Here is a 15,786-nt window from a genome sequence, read left to right on the forward strand (position 1 = left end):
AGTCCACCGTAAGCACTCGTCATTTTATAATTATAAGATATTTGTCCCAATATATCCACATCAACACATCGTCGAATCGGGGGGGGGCAGGGGGTCAAGACGTTTCGTGAAAAACAAATTGATTTGTGCCTATATGCTCTGTTGGATGTCCAGCCTCCGTCAGTATAGTGCAACAGAAGTGGGAAGTTTGCCACTTTGGCAACATTGGCCAAATGTATATTGGCCTATAGTTTTAGCACCCCAAGACTTAGAAATTAACAAAAATACGCTTTCTTCCGGAACACTGACTTCCCATCCACAACCTGAAAACTTGATATTACTTCTTCTTGACAGCGCGCTACTGGTGCCTTGTCAGCACCTTGTCAGACTAACATCAACCAGCCTGAGCACAGCCTAGCCGTCCCCTGAACATAATGTGTGACTATTTTAAGGGAATATTTTGACATGCCACAACAAAATAATAATTTACCGAGCAGGGATTGGAAACCAGTCTAGCTGATTGACAACACCGCCCTCTTTCGACGATAATTGTTAAATACAAGTACGTATGTATAAAGTGCATGTACATGTACAGTACATCATGGAGGTACATGTACATGTATACATGTACATGTACATGTATGTACCGCCGCCGTACACATGCCCTGCTGTGTGGTAAAACTTCCGCACACACGCTACATGGCGGCGTTGCTTACCATGTGATTCGAGGATAGGAAGAGGAGCTAGAGAGACACCAGGGAAATAAAAAAAATCCTGAGGTAGTTTAGCAGTTTTGTATGACCTGTACAGTATGATTCGTATTTCTAGTCGTAGTTGTACGTTTAATTGTTTAGTCATGTTAGTTACACTAGGCCTCCAGTCCAACATTGTCTAACGTTAGTCCGTCCATGGTCAGTCTAACTTTAGACTCAGTTCCTACAGATGAGTTGATCTAGGCGCTAAGGCCTTGCCTTTTGTTCAGCATTTTACAGCAGTGGAGAACTGTTGGATGTAACAGAGCCCTACATGTACATTAGAGTATTCTGCTTCATTGATACCCGGCTCTGTCTGGATACGTAGGGACAGCTTTCAGTTGGGTTGTAACATTTTTAAGTTTCATCCGTTGACATCCACAATATTTTACGATTTTATGAGCTGAAATTGTACTGCTGGTAATGACGATATGTTCACTGGGATTGTGTTCTTGGGGAACCCTCCATTTTAATTTCATTTTTTTCTTGCAAATCTGGTCAGCCCCCCCCCCCATAGGTGGTGCTATCTTTATTTGATCCTATTTTGAAATTTTGGAAATGTTGAATTGTAAATTGAAAAAAAATGTTACTTTCTTACTGAAATTTCCAGCCATGCAAATATATATGTCATGTGTTAAACACAGTTTCCTCTCATAAGTTAATTCCAAACTGCCATCTTTCCACATCAATCCTACAGTTATTGAGCATGATCTCATAGTCATCTGCTAAGATGGATTCAAACATAAAATGTAGGTCTCCTTTCCATAAAAGGAACGGGGTTCCCACATACACAACCCCAATTTTCACAACTTACATGGCAAACTATCCCCAGGTTACTATATAGTATATGTATTTGCAGGAAAATCGTCTTGCCGTTTTGAAGATAAAATGATGCCTCCATAAGCTTGTAAGACCTCCTCAGATGAATTTTGGTCTGACTCACACGTTACACCAACTCCTTTGTGTGGTTAAGTAATGGTAGCTTTCACAGAGAGCCTGTCTGGTAGTTAACAGTCAGCCTTGGACCAACAGGCACATTTACTCTCGCGGAGATATACGAAATTTCTTTGGTGGTTATTCCCCCAAAGGTGATATCCCTTGAATGATGTGAAGAAGAGCTTCAGTGAAGGTTAAACTTGGCCGAGTGATATGAAACAATGTAGGGGGGAACTGAAATTAAAATCAGATTTGCATGACTGTCTGATTTTGCAGGGCGTGTCATGTGACAGAAATCCACTATGTCAGCTTCTGAGGATACGGACAAGCCATTTGTGTGTGGCATTTGCGGGAAAGCGTTCCCTTTGCTGACCACACTCCAGCGTCATCACAGGTACCATACAGGAGAGGCGCCATTCATGTGCGAGATTTGCGACAAGACTTTCATCCAAGCGAGGAGCTTGACAACGCACCAGAGGACCCACACTGGACAGAAGCCCTTTGTTTGTGGTGTTTGCGGCAACTCGTATACCCAGGAAAGCAGTCTGAGACGCCACAAAGTGATCCACACTGGCCAAAATCCAGCCTTCGTGTGCAGCACCTGCGGCAAAAGCTTCCCCAAGCGGTCCAAACTCAAGCACCACCTGAGAGTCCACACTGGTGAAAGCCTGTTCTCCTGTGACATCTGCGGCAAAGAATTCACTCAGGAAAGTAGCCTGAAACGCCACAGTGCGGCCCATGCCGAAACAACAAGGGAGACCCCAGGAAAAGAAGAAGAGACAAGACTGCCCCGTTGCAGCACTTGTGGCCGGGTTTTTCCAAGCCAAGCCGTACTCAAACATCACCCCTGTTCCAACGGTGGGAAATCGTTTGCGTGTGAGATTTGTGGGAAAGCCTTCACACGAGCGAGCAGCTTGAGGAAACACGGCAGGAAGCACACCAGGGAGAAACCGTACGTGTGCACCACTTGTGGCAGGGCCTTTGCTGCAAAGTCGAAATTGAAACGTCACCAGAATGTACACAGTGTAGAGAAGCCATCTTGTGGGGAAGTCATCTCACCAGAGACTAGTCCAAAGCATCGCGGGGCAGTGTGCAATGGAGATGAGCCATTGGTAGCCAGCGTCCGTCAGGAAAGTGACGTGCAAACCAACCATCTTACAACCCAGAGCGGAGTGCCCTTTGCAGACAAACCCTTGGAGGAGGGCACTTGCGAGAAGGACTCCTGCAATACCGACACTCAGGAATTCCACCGCAGCAGCCCAACAAGAACTAAGCCCCCTGTTCAAGAATTATGCTGCGAGGCATTTTCACACAAATGGAACCTAGAACGCCATCAGAGGATCCACTTTGGGGAGCAACCTTACTCGTGCGATATTTGCGGCAAATCCTTCCCGTACCAATGGAATCTGGAATGCCACAAGAGATCCCACGCCCAGGTGAAACTGTTCGTCTGTGACATTTGTGGTGAGGCATTTGTGTTGGAAGCGCAACTCAAAACTCATCAGGGGTCACACGTTGAAGAGACACCCTCGCTGTGTGACCAGATCTGAAATAACCTCAGGGAACATCGTAGAACTAGGATGTGTCACAGCACTCAAAACTCTTTCAGTGGGGACAGCATGTTGTTTTATAGTCAGGGGGGTACTTTGCACTTTAATCTGGCACCTGCCTTTGAATAGTGTTTCCATAATGAAGGTACATGTACATTGTATTTACCCTTTAGTTGCAACTTGCCACTTTGAAACCATGTACATGTATAAATACTGAAATGCAGTGCTTAAGCTACGTTTCCCACTTTTGAGATGTAATTTATTGCTTCTGAAATGCTTATTTTTTATGTGTCGTCTCGCAAAAAATACTCAAAAAGTTCATACCTGAACATAAATGTTACAGTTGTTACCAAGAATGGATTTCTCTTCATCGCAGTGGCAAAATTATCTTCCTCACTTTTTTTTTTCACCATTTACATACATGTATAGTTGCACTCAACCCACAGCAACCAAGTTGCCAGATGTACCAAACACTCGGGCTCCCAAATGGTTTAATTCTCCCTGTTTCCTGACCCTATTTTTGCAGCCTGAACTTCAGTTTTTTATTGGAGGAGATGTAATGTGTGAAATTGGAAAGAAAGAAAGAAATGTGTCTATTATGTTTGAATGTGTTGAAAGAAGGTTCAACAGACTTGTGTATACATGAATGTTGTTAAATGGTTTCTCATCTCATCAGAAACAAATACCCACCGACCCTTCTCACTCTCAGTATTTTTAAACCAGTTAACAAGTAGCTGCACGCTGAATAAGTTTCTGAACAGCGCAAATAAATTTGTTTCTACTTATCTATCCTCTTTCAAATGTCATGTAACAGGAAGCATAGCTTCATAGACAACCCACCAGCCAGTTCCTTTTGAAGACAAGGTTTTTTTTTAAATGGATGTGTATGTACTTTCATAACAAACTCTAGAATACCCACCTTTCGTTTTTGTTTTGAACATACAGTGTGCTAATGCATGTAGTTGTCAATGAATTTTGGAGGCTTAAAGTCAACAACCTCCAAATTGATTCGAGGCCATCAATTGTCACATTTTCTTTCAAACAGCTACATTATTTTGACATTGTTTGACCACTTTTAGGGAATCTTCACTCACCTGTTAATCATGTCACCATTTGCCTTTTTCCTTTTTTATCTCTCTGTCCATTTCTTAAATTTCTCAATGTTGCACTGTATGGCCACTTTTACTCTGTTATGTGCACTCAAGACCAAGGAGTCCATTTTTTTTTGATTGACCCATTTGTACTGATAAACCTTGCCCTCATGACTGGAGATTTTGTTTGATGCTGCATTAGTGTGTGTGTACTGTGTGAGGTAACATGAAGAAAGGACAATTTGTGTACTCACTGCATGTTTATTGTAGCATTATGCTGCATTTTTGTTTAACAGGACTGTTAAAAGTGAGCTTAACTTTTGTTACAGCCAGCCATATTTTAGTGCAGGACAATTTAGTAGTGGCGACCAAAGTCTTGTAGTTTATGGTCGGGGGTCCTGGGGCCCGCTTAAGGGGACTCTAGATCGCTTTTTCAGTGAGTTTTTTCTTTCCAAATTGATTAAGAGTTCAAATTCTTTTAATAATTCCTGGTAAAAATACAACATTTTTACAGGGACTAATGTTATTTCTTGGATATTCAAGGATTTGTATGCCGGTCAGTGGGCTGTTTCATCAAGCTTAGTGCCAGACGGTAGAACGCTGTGGTGGAGATCCCCGACTGGCATGGACCGGCGTAGCTATAACACCGAGTGTGTATTACTTATGCATATACCATGTTCTGAAATGTTGAGCTACCCACATTGCTAATATCAATGCACGTGGGACGATTTATAAGGATGTTGTCTCTTGACAACCCGTATTAGCTGGTTTTTGTAATAACTTTTGATTTGTGTCTTCATTGAAAATGCTGATACAAAATAATCAGTGCGTTGTTTGATATATTTTCTTGAATTTGTCGATAGATGCTTTGGGTGAATATTGTCAGTAGCATGTGAATTGTGTGAACTGAGTGCACATTGAGAGGAATTTAAGAAGATCATTTTATAACGTGATGAATGCTATAATACTTCCTGCAAACAGAATCCCAAACCGGTGTTTTCTATCTGCTTCATCACTTTTGCAATGTATAATGTAAGTGAAGTATTGTTCACTATGTATGATCACAGTTCATTCAAAGCTTTAAAAATTGAGGCATCCACACATTTTGACATAATTATTCACATGAGACAAAGTGGATTGGGATGTTAATCACACTGTTGTTAATTTTTACTCGGTGCGAATTTAAGACAGCTGATTGTGAGGGCATTTGCTTTCAAATTTGGAAAAGAATCCCGAACAAAATGAAAAGTAGTTGTCTTTCATTTCAAAATGGCCAAATGAAATGTAAAGTTATTTAGAGATTAGCGTTTGAATGGGAAAAACCATTGAGAAATTAATTTTGCTTTTGATCATGTTCATGTGAACATTTATATGTAAAATATGTAGAAGAATGGAAATTGTACATCAACTTTGTGCTTAATACTTTTGTCTCTCATATATTCAGATATTGTATTTTTTAACCAGAGTTGGAACAAGTTACAAAAAAAGTGTCACAAATGTAACTTGTTTAAGTTATGATGTTAGTTGGGAGTTGTTTTTCACATGCTTTGGAAAGTAACAGTGGTATTACCTTTATAAACGAAAACATCGTATCAGAAACACTACCAGGCTTTTCAAATCGCACTGTCAAATCGGTGCATCTTGTTACTGTGTGCATCAGTGTGAAGCCCACTGAACGAACCTGGGCTCCTTGGACTGCATACCAATGCAAATAATCTAAGCTGATTTCTTTCTTTCCGCTAAAGTTGAAGATGCATCTCTTTCAAGAGTTGTGTTGTATAGTATGTACTGTAGCAGAGAGAGTGACTTTTGTAAAATTTATGATGGTTTACCGTTGTATCTGCACGTCTCTTTCTTCAAAACAAATACATAGAAAAATAAATTTTCAACGGTGCTTTCTGCGTTGTAGTTTCTTTAATTGGGATTATCAGTTGAAATTCTAAAACTAGGTCTTCTTTTCCAGTGAAAGAATGGTCTGCTCTGTTCATTTATGTTCCAGAATGCTTTTGAAATCGAAAGAGAAGAACTACCATGCCGATTTTTATCTCCACGTTTTGTTCAGTGTGACATCTTCATGGTCCGTTCATCTGTTGATCTTTGTTGAAAAAAGTGCATTGCCTTCCCCCTTTTTTATAAAAATGCCATACTTTTGTTTGAAATCACTTTTCTCAGCAAAGAAGAAAAATCCCTCAAAGTTCTGCCTTTTTCCTCAAAAAGCAGGAAAAATAAAATTCTCTCCATTTGTGACAAATGTACAGAATGAACCTCTCCATTCCGTTCCATTTTTAATATCATTTGTACCTCTGGCACACCCCCCCCCATTTTCTTTCTTTTAATAGGGTAGAAGTCAAAAACCAAAAATCAGATAAGGAAGAAACAAAACCACACCACCCCCAATGTCTGAGAATTCCTGAAGATCCCAGAGCACCAGGGAAGTGTTTACTTTTATTACTTACTTTTTTCTCTTTGGCACCTATTGAGGGCGCTACTAAAAAACGAAAACGGACAATTAGCGATTTGCTGGGCAAGCACTGGTACATGGTACACGACAGTTACCATGCTGTCATTGACGTGAGTATTTGGCAACACGTTTTCAAAAGGGGAACATTTTAACTGTGGGGAATTTTGCTGCTCATTTCTGCATTCATCTGTTCATGCCTCGTCTCTGGCTGGATTCTTTTGATTTTTTGCCCGTCTTCCCTGACCAGTGATTAGCGCAGCAGTGGGCTTACTACAGTTCATGGCAGCGCAGTAGCATCACCGGCGTCATGAAGCTTTAAAGTTAGAATTAACACAAACTGTACACTCCGGCCCATATCATGTGGATTTGAATTGTCCATTCTCTGTTTCAGTCAGCGAGCACCTACTTGTTCTGAAGGAAGGCTGTTTTCCACCCGTCTTAAGATGACTGAGGCCATTTCTTCCAAGTGAATGTGACGAACGATCACAGTACCATAGGTCTAGTGTTTTTAGCCTGGATGACCTTCCATATTACATACACCGTTAAATTAATCCTGTTGTTGGTGTCATCAGCAGCAATTTTCAATGAGAGGATCATTTAGTTATGGCATTTGTGAAAAAGCCTTCTCTGATGGATCTAACTTGGGGAATAATTAGTGGGCCGACATGTGAGAGAAACCATTCCGTTGCAACATTTGTGACAAGGCCTGCTCGCTGAGTGCTCTGTAGCTGAGCAGTCCATCAGAGAGTCCACTCAGGAGAGAAACCTTTTGACTGCGACATTTGTGACCAAGCACTTACCAGTGAGTGGGTATAGCCTGAAAGCTCACAACAAGGCACAAGCCAGAGAGAGAACAGATTCCTAAAATCCCATCAAGCAACTCACTCAATGAGAAACCATTCTTTCATGGTGTTCCTGGTGAAGCGTTTCTTTTGGATGCAGAATTAACAATTGAATGGAGGTCCATTATGAAGCACGATAATTCACTTGTTTATTTGAATTGTTTTGAGTTTGAGTTTAGGATTTAGCACTACTGTACATGTATAAGGACAAACACAGGTACATGTTACTGATTAATTGCCATGTCTTCCTCAGAGGTCTGCAAGGAAAAGCAGTTGGCATGTGATGTGTGTGGAAAGGTCTACACGTACAGATACAGTTTGAGGCAACACCAGCAAGTCCACAAGGACGAGAAGCGGTTGACCTGCAGCATGTGTGACAAAACATTCGTGCTGGAAAGCACTCTGAATTGTCACCAGCGGGCCCATCTGGCTGAGGACAGAGTGAAACGGTTTATGTGCAACGTCTGCGGCAAGGTGTTCACCCGCCCAGCCAATCTGGAGGAGCACCACCGCAGCCACACGGGGGAAAGACCCTTTGAGTGTGACGTCTGCGACAGGGCCTTCAGCCACCGCAGCCATCTGACGATCCACCGGAGGCGTCACACGGGGGAGAGGCCATTTGTGTGTGACGCCTGCGGCAAGGCCTACCTGCGTGGCTGCGAGCTGAGCAGCCATCAGACGCTGAAGCACGGTGTGCAGGCCAAGAAGCCATTTGACTGTGACAAGTGCGGCCAAGGCTTCTTGCTGAAGACAGGGCTGGCCGTTCACCAGCGAGTCCACACTGGAGAGAAGCCGTTTTGGTGCGGTATTTGCAAACGAGCGTTTGCCACTGGCTATGCACTGAAATGTCATCAACTGACCCACACAAAAGAAAAGCCATTCCTCTGTGAAGTTTGTGGCAGAGCCTTCTCTCTGGCTGCTAGTCTTAAAAAGCATCAAGAAGTACACATGTAGGAAAAGAGATTTATTTCAAGTCATTTATTTATTTGTTGCCAAGGGGCTATGTGCAATTTTTTTTGTTTTAAAAAAAACTTTTTGGCAGAGCACAGGTTTATATACTTAAGCATTGCCAAAGATAAGACATTAATGGGAGAAGAAGGACCTACGTGTGAATCCTTTGAGATAACATTTTTCAAGAAGGAAAGAATTGGGATGATGAAACTCTACAGCAAATGTTATCATGAATTCCTGGAATTATTAATAGAATTACCAAGGCTAAGGTTTCAATGTGCCCAAAGTTCCCCACTAAAGCAAATGCTTGTTCTACAGGTGTCTTGTTTGTACACACTTTAATTTGGCCACAGTTTAAAGTGTGTTTTTTTTTGGTACGGCATATTAGGCCCGTCTTCACCAAACAGCCAATCAACCTCAGCCAGGCATCTGCAGAGGAGTCTAGGCATGTGAACTTTAGCGTACACCAGGAAGGCCAGCTGTTCAAAAGCAGAGTGCTTTCACAATTATTCAGGGGCCACTCCTGATCAACGACCTCATGCCAAGATGTAGAAGATATTGCTTTGTGCTGCAAACATGACAGATGATTAAAAAATGTAATGTAATTTTCAACTCATTGAACTTGCAATATACCTGTTGTAGTGCTAGAGTGTGTTCTTACGTAAAGATATTTTGCCAATTGTAACTTGTAATACACGTATAGTTTTCTTTTACGAAACTGCCTTGTATTCCTCGTCAAGCATTGAGCAACTCATTATTGTTAGTATGTACACATGTGCATGAGCAAGGTTTTTTTTTGGGGGGGGCGCACATTAGCAGCAAACTGATAAACCATTAGGGTGGAAAGGGGGGTCAATTCTTAGAGGTTTTCAAGCAAATTGATGATTTACAGTTTACGTTTTTAATATGGGGGGAGGCAAGCAACTGCCCCCTCCCCCTTTCCCCCACCCCCCCAATACACATGCATGTTGATTTGTTTGCATGATGATGCACATGATAAATAGAGTGTGGGTGGTCAATCTTGGTCTTTGAAATACAGTTATCTCCTTTTGACCTGTCATTTGTTGATTCAGATTTTTTGCATCGGTTACCAATTAAAGGACATTGCCATATTTTGTATGAAAATAAAACTTGAAGGACCTAGAAAGTTTATTTTCTGCAGTTACGTGTACTGAAATTCACTTGGCTCGTGCTGTAATTTAAAAGATAACCTTAATTTGGTAGAATCTGAAAGATAAATTTTCACATACTGGACCTACAAAGATACACACAGGAAAGAATTGCTCGTTTCGGATTATCCCCCTTAATTACACTACAATGTGAGCGACCATCGAACATGTCGCAGGTGGATCCCCAACCCATTTTTAAGGGAGGTCATTTTAGGGGGAGGAACTGAGACTCCCTCTATATACTTTTCTTCAGGTTAATGGCAGAATTTTGGAGACTTTTATCGATGTCATTTGGACGGTCAATCATACACCTGAATATTAAAAAAAAAGGGTTCAATTTTTTATGGGCAGCCCCGGTTTCATTGCCTCCTCGGCCCTTCAGAGAAGGTCCTTTGAATCTGATACGTGTGATGAATGTGGTTGTTTGCCACTCTTATATCTTATCCCTTTTGTCCCTTCCCGTCTGAATATTTTATACATCCTTTATTTTCTCCCTTTCCAAAATCCTTTATTATTTGGGTTTTTTTTTCATTTTACATATATTGCAATTTTGACTCTGCAGCCACTCCCCTCCCCGCCGCACCCGCCCACGTGATGATATGAGACAGCGCCCTCTGCCGATAGAATACATCATCCACACCGAAGTCATGTCCGCGCTATTGAGATTTCTCGTAGGCAAATCTTTTTGTACCGCCAAAAAATGACGAGGTTCCAACCGATTTTGGCGCTTATGTGATTTGTGAGTACAGGTATCCTTTTAAAATTTCATATATTGTTTTCCAAAGAACTGAAACATGTTCACAGGCAGAACTTGATAAAATGATAAATCTAGTACTAGGCCTAGTCAGTAATACCCTAGCCCACGTACGCATATAAAAAAACCTGGACTTGCAACGCCTTTGTATGAAAAAGAAGCCAACCAGCGGTCATTTTACCGAGCCGAATACAAAAGCGTGGGTTGGCCCCCTTCTATTGACGTCAGGAAGAACAAAGGTGGGCATTGCCGGGAAAGCTTTCGGCTCGGTAAAATGGCCGCGAGTGGATTCAATGACTCTATAACTTAATATAAGCTGATTGACATGATTACGGGCATTGCGAGTCCAGATTTTATTATACATGTCCGTGCCCTAGCCCCACTAGTCAGCTAGTGTGGCATGGACTCTCGCTACTGCTCGCTGTCAGGTCAACTCGACCGTTTGCCAACTCGAGTCAACTCGACTCTCAACCGTTGTTCCTTCAACCGTAAAGGTCAACTCGACTCTCGACCAACTCGACCGTGCAAACGGTACAACAGGGACAGGGCATAGAAGGAAGCATTTTTCCTAGTTCTGGATCACATGTTTAATTTGTTTTACTGCGCGTGATGTGATCTGTGCATGCGCAGAGTGTGGTGACAGATTTCGGGGGTTCGTGCGTGCGTGCTTCTTCAAAAATTGGGAAAATTATTTTGGAGTATCTCATTGGCACAAGTTCAATTATTGATTGGTTCATTGAGCCGAAATTAGCATCCATAATTTTCACTATCAGGAACCGATCCGATCTTTAATTTTCCTCTTTTAATATTTATTTTCCGAGGAAAGGGTTTGTCTAATAAGCTCATGTATCAATCATGCGGTCGAGTTGGCAAACGGTCGAGTTGGTAAATGGTCGAGTTGACTCGACTTTGAAGTCGAGTTGGTCAACAAACAAGTTGGTTCAACGGGCGAATTGGTCGACGGTCGAGTTTATCAGGAGTTGAGTTGACCCGAGTCGAGTTGGCAAACGGTCGAGTTGACCTACAACCCTTCCGCTCCATTCTTAAGCTTAGCCACACATCCGTATACGCAATTTGCATGTCGGCATAGTAAAAAAAGTTCGGCGCACCCTCTTATAATTTTAGGCACAATTTTTTTTGCACACAGAGATGATCCTTAGCCTCTCCGCTTTCTTAGCGCCATTTATTGAATGATTTCACTCATGTTCTGGTATTTTCCAGTCTTTTTGCCTTCTCTCATGCAATCTCACGGGCTCGCTCTCACAGTCGCCATCTTTAAAATCAGGTCATCGACAAGGATATAAAATCAAATCAGTGTTCTGAAATATGTGATTGCCGAGCTTTCAGTAACTGAGTACCTTCTTCAGGGCAAGCAGATTCAGTTACATGTAGGTCACTGAACATTATGTCACTTGACCCCTCATCGTCTCCACGGCTGTCCCGTGTCAAGACATATCTAAACTACTGCCGAAGTTTTGGAAGAGCCTATTGGTACATGTAGTATCTTATCGCTCAGTCCATGTATTAGATATGTCTTGACGTGGAACAGCCATCGAGACAATGAGGGTTTAAGTGTGACGTCATGTTCAACGACCTGTTTTTATAAAATTTAGATGGTTCAAGGCAAAAATCATCCAGTGGCTGATTTACTGTTGATCCCAATAACAGTTTTGATAATTGTTTTTTCTTTCTTCTGTTGTTTGATTACATATAGACACCATCTTGGAGTCCGAGAAGACATTAGCATTTGAACAAAACTCCAGACCCATCAAGAGGGCCATCTTTGAAACATTCAGTCATGGCATCAACGGCACAGACTGTCGACTCGACCTCCGTTTACATCTGTGGCATGATTTGTGGTAGAACCTTCCTGAACAGCAAAGAGTTTGAGGAGCATCAAGCAAGCCACACTGGCCAGCATGCACTATTGGCGACTGTCTATCCTGACAGATTCAACCCGGATGGAACGATGCGGATGACCGGTCCACCCGCCGATGCACCCTACTGCCGCGTGTGTGGCAAAGTCTTTGCCGGGCAGAATCATCTGGAGCGTCACCTGCGAGTGCACACCGGCGAAAAGCCGTTTACCTGCGCCACTTGCGGCCGGGCCTTCACGCAAGAGGCCAGCATGAAGAGGCACCAGCAGATCCACACCGGGGAGGTGAGAGAGAAGAAGCACAGGTGCAACATATGCGACAAGGCCTTCCTGTACAACTCTCAGCTGAAAGAACACCAGAGAACCCACACTGGAGAGAAACCATACAAATGCGAATACTGTGGCAAGGCCTTCACTAAGCAGACCCTCGTAAATCACCATAGGAAGATCCACACAGGAGACAAGCCATTCGTCTGCGACATCTGCAACAAGGCTTTCACGCAACTGAGCCGCCTTAGAGTCCACAAGGTGACCCACACCACCGAAAGGCCATTTGTGTGCGACATCTGCAGCAAGACCTTCAACATTCAGTCCAACTTGTATGCCCACCGTAAGCTCCACTCACTGGAGAAGACGTTTACCTGCAACGTCTGCCAGCGGCAGTTTGCCACCAAGCGTGGCATGAGAGACCATCGCAACACCCACAACAAGCCATTCCTGTGTGAGGATTGCGGCAAGGCATTCGCTCTGAGCCAGGCACTCAGGAAACATCGCAAAAAACATGCCAAGGTCCAAGAAGAAGTTCAGGCATCAGACCAAAAAGAATCCTCAGAGGACGTTGATTAAAGATAACACAAACCTGCTTCAATGCACCCTCTCACATTTTCCCTTCCAGTTTTTAAAACCCAAGACTAGTAACTTGTTGTTATGACCAGTAATATTCCTTCGTGATAGTCTTCTTTCAAAACTACAGTATGCAGCTGCTTGAAGTTGGTGAAGTTTTTACTTCCATCACTGATCCCATACAAAATATTTTGAGAGGAAACCAGTCACAGTCCATATTTGATCTCCATAGCTTTTGGGGCTTTTTGAAATTTTGCCAGTGATTAGTGAATTTACTTTTTTCGAAACTTAGAAATAGTACATTATGTACATGTACATTTCCTTTCGTTGGATCTATTTATTTGAATGGTTCTTAGTAAACAGGTTGCTTTCACTAGATTATCTCAGGGCTTACAGTTGGATAGAGGACTCTGTCTTAACCTCTAATTCCTCCCACACGTACATAAAGACACACCCCTCCAATGAATTATTATGAATGCACACAAAAAAGTCATTCAGTGTGTTGCTTGGGAAAGAGGGAAATATGCAAAATAAAGAACGTGAAATGAAAGTGTTTTTTGGTGCACCCAAGGAAACAGTTGTACAAGAAGCATTTAAACATTTCTGTGTTAAAATTTTGCTATTTTGTACAACTGTCAGATTAAAGTGTTTTATCTGCAGGTATGCAATTTTTGTCTGTGCATCGAACTCTCTGATTGTGTTGATTTTTACTGTGAAAAATATTTCATATGATGGGAGAAAATGCAAATGTAACCGTTTCATAAAATAATCTACCTCTCCTAAAAGACAATTAAGTGGAAAAGATTACACAAAACAGCTTCCATGGTCTGAGGTTTAAAATTAAATAAAAACGGCCCCCCCCCCGTGAAATTAAACCTGTAACCGTTTTCATCCCGAAAATAAAAAAAAACAATAAAATGTTAGGGCGCCACCTTAAGATTCACCAATCTCAGACGATAGGGGGCGCTAACATTCCCTCGGCTTCAATTCAATCATTGGAGATCTGTGCTTTGATTTGATATCGCCCGGTTATTGCCAAACAGGTGTCAGTTGTTGACATAATTATTATTCATAAAGAATATGTGTACATATTCAGAACTCAGTCTAGGGTTCCAAACACCCCCCCAGCTGTCATTCTCGAAAACACGCCGTCCACTTCGCCCAATTGCCAATTCGCCCATTTGCCACTTAGCCACTTTGCTAATACGGCCGGGAGCAGTGCACCCGGTTCACATAGTACCCTCTTCCCCGTACGCGTGGCGTACGCTGGCAGTGGCTAGGCTCCAACCCTCTCCCTGCTGAGAGCTGTACGCATATACGGCACGCGGCGGTGCAGTCCACGTATCTTTTGACTTCCCAGAGTAGCTTGCTGCAGGCATCATCAAACGTCACGGTTTTATTCGCACATCGTTTCCAAATTCTTAAATAAATGAACAGGTTTTTATATCGATATTTCTTTATTAGCGGCCCTGGAATGTTGGATAAAAACAAAAAATCGCCTAGCCTTTTTTCTCTTAAGCACGTAGAGAGGGTTGAGCACCTGTACGTTTCCGGAAGACGCTGCCGGTCTTTGTGTCGTGAGTTATATTGCTCACGGTTTACTAATAAGTGGTGTTGGCACGGGAGGATAGATGGTGGGGTGGACGGTGGAGGATACAGTGTTTGTTTTATGAGAAACTGTACTGGTATGATGAAGGCAATTTTTCGGTTTGCGTGCGGTATATATACACACTGGCCTGAACCGTTACCCCCTCTGTACGCGTGGCCCGTGTACGCAACAGCACCAACCCCTCCACCTTCGTGCGTATGTGTTTTATGGACGGTCCCTAAATTGTTTGATTAGAGGGTGCAAACTCATTAATATTTTATGATCCCACGAGTTTAATGTAATAAGTACCACAATCGAGACCGATCTTTGAGCAATTGCATGCATTATCATGATAAGTCGTGAATTTGGGACTTGTAGCTTCTGGCTCTGGGTATTTTTCAGCGGCTTATCCAGCTTTTGGTGTGGGGGGGGGATTCAGTAGCAAACGCGGTTTCAAACTCATGGGGATGGGAGAACAGAATATGAAAGCCTTACTCGCGGACCCGACGTCCCGACATCCTTGCTTTTATTTCATGGTGTCGTTTTCTTAGGGTTTGGTGCCGTTATTTGACGAATAAATATACCAATTAGTTTCTTACCCATGAAGTATTCGTTGTAGAAAATTCCCCTGGGGGAGGGGGTCCCCGAATACGCCACTGGTCTTCCATTTACATATTGTTTTGATTCCCCTTACTTAAAATAAAATCAGACAGGGTATTCCTGAACTGGTTCGATAGCAAAAGGAAACGCTCATTTACAGCTTGTGTGTTCAGGTTGCTTGCGTTTCGGCTTTGTCGACGAATCGTTTTAGAATACAGACGCATATGCAAATAGCCGTACAAAATTTCCAATTTTTTTTATGCACCCAGCGGACTAGTTTTTACATATCTCTATGGGGCGAAGTGGCACGTTGGCCAAGCGGCAAAGGGGCAAAGTCGCAAATGGGTATAGTGACAAACGGGTGAAGTAATAAATGGGCGCAGTGGGAAAATAG

The 15,786-nt window shown here is 42.6% G+C and overlaps 1 protein-coding gene across 1 annotated transcript; it reads left to right on the plus strand.

The window, feature by feature from the left end:
• Positions 1 to 581: 581 nt before the first annotated feature.
• LOC147800014 (uncharacterized) lies at positions 582 to 13,872 on the plus strand. Its single transcript, XM_087148852.1, has 5 exons — positions 582 to 758; positions 1,944 to 3,214; positions 7,846 to 8,561; positions 8,951 to 9,023; positions 12,230 to 13,872. The coding sequence occupies exons 2-5, from the start codon at positions 1,970 to 1,972 to the stop codon at positions 13,205 to 13,207; spliced, it is 3,012 nt and encodes a 1,003-aa protein (XP_087004978.1). The 5' UTR covers positions 582 to 758; positions 1,944 to 1,969; the 3' UTR covers positions 13,208 to 13,872.
• Positions 13,873 to 15,786: the final 1,914 nt, after the last annotated feature.

Source organism: Acanthaster planci, linkage group LG02 (assembly GCF_054643075.1).
Source record: "Acanthaster planci isolate LZ-2023a linkage group LG02, COTS_SCS, whole genome shotgun sequence".
NCBI classification, from domain to species: Eukaryota; Metazoa; Echinodermata; class Asteroidea; order Valvatida; family Acanthasteridae; genus Acanthaster; species Acanthaster planci.

Bases quoted from the DNA above. Each gene is read 5' to 3' on its own strand.
- LOC147800014 (XM_087148852.1), top strand. From the start codon at position 1,970: ATGTCAGCTTCTGAGGATACGGACAAGCCATTTGTGTGTGGCATTTGC. The intron at 8,562-8,950 runs GTAGGAAAAGAG...ACGGCATATTAG, and splicing joins AAGCATCAAGAAGTACACAT to GCCCGTCTTCACCAAACAGC. The intron at 9,024-12,229 runs GTACACCAGGAA...AGAAGACATTAG, and splicing joins CTAGGCATGTGAACTTTAGC to CATTTGAACAAAACTCCAGA.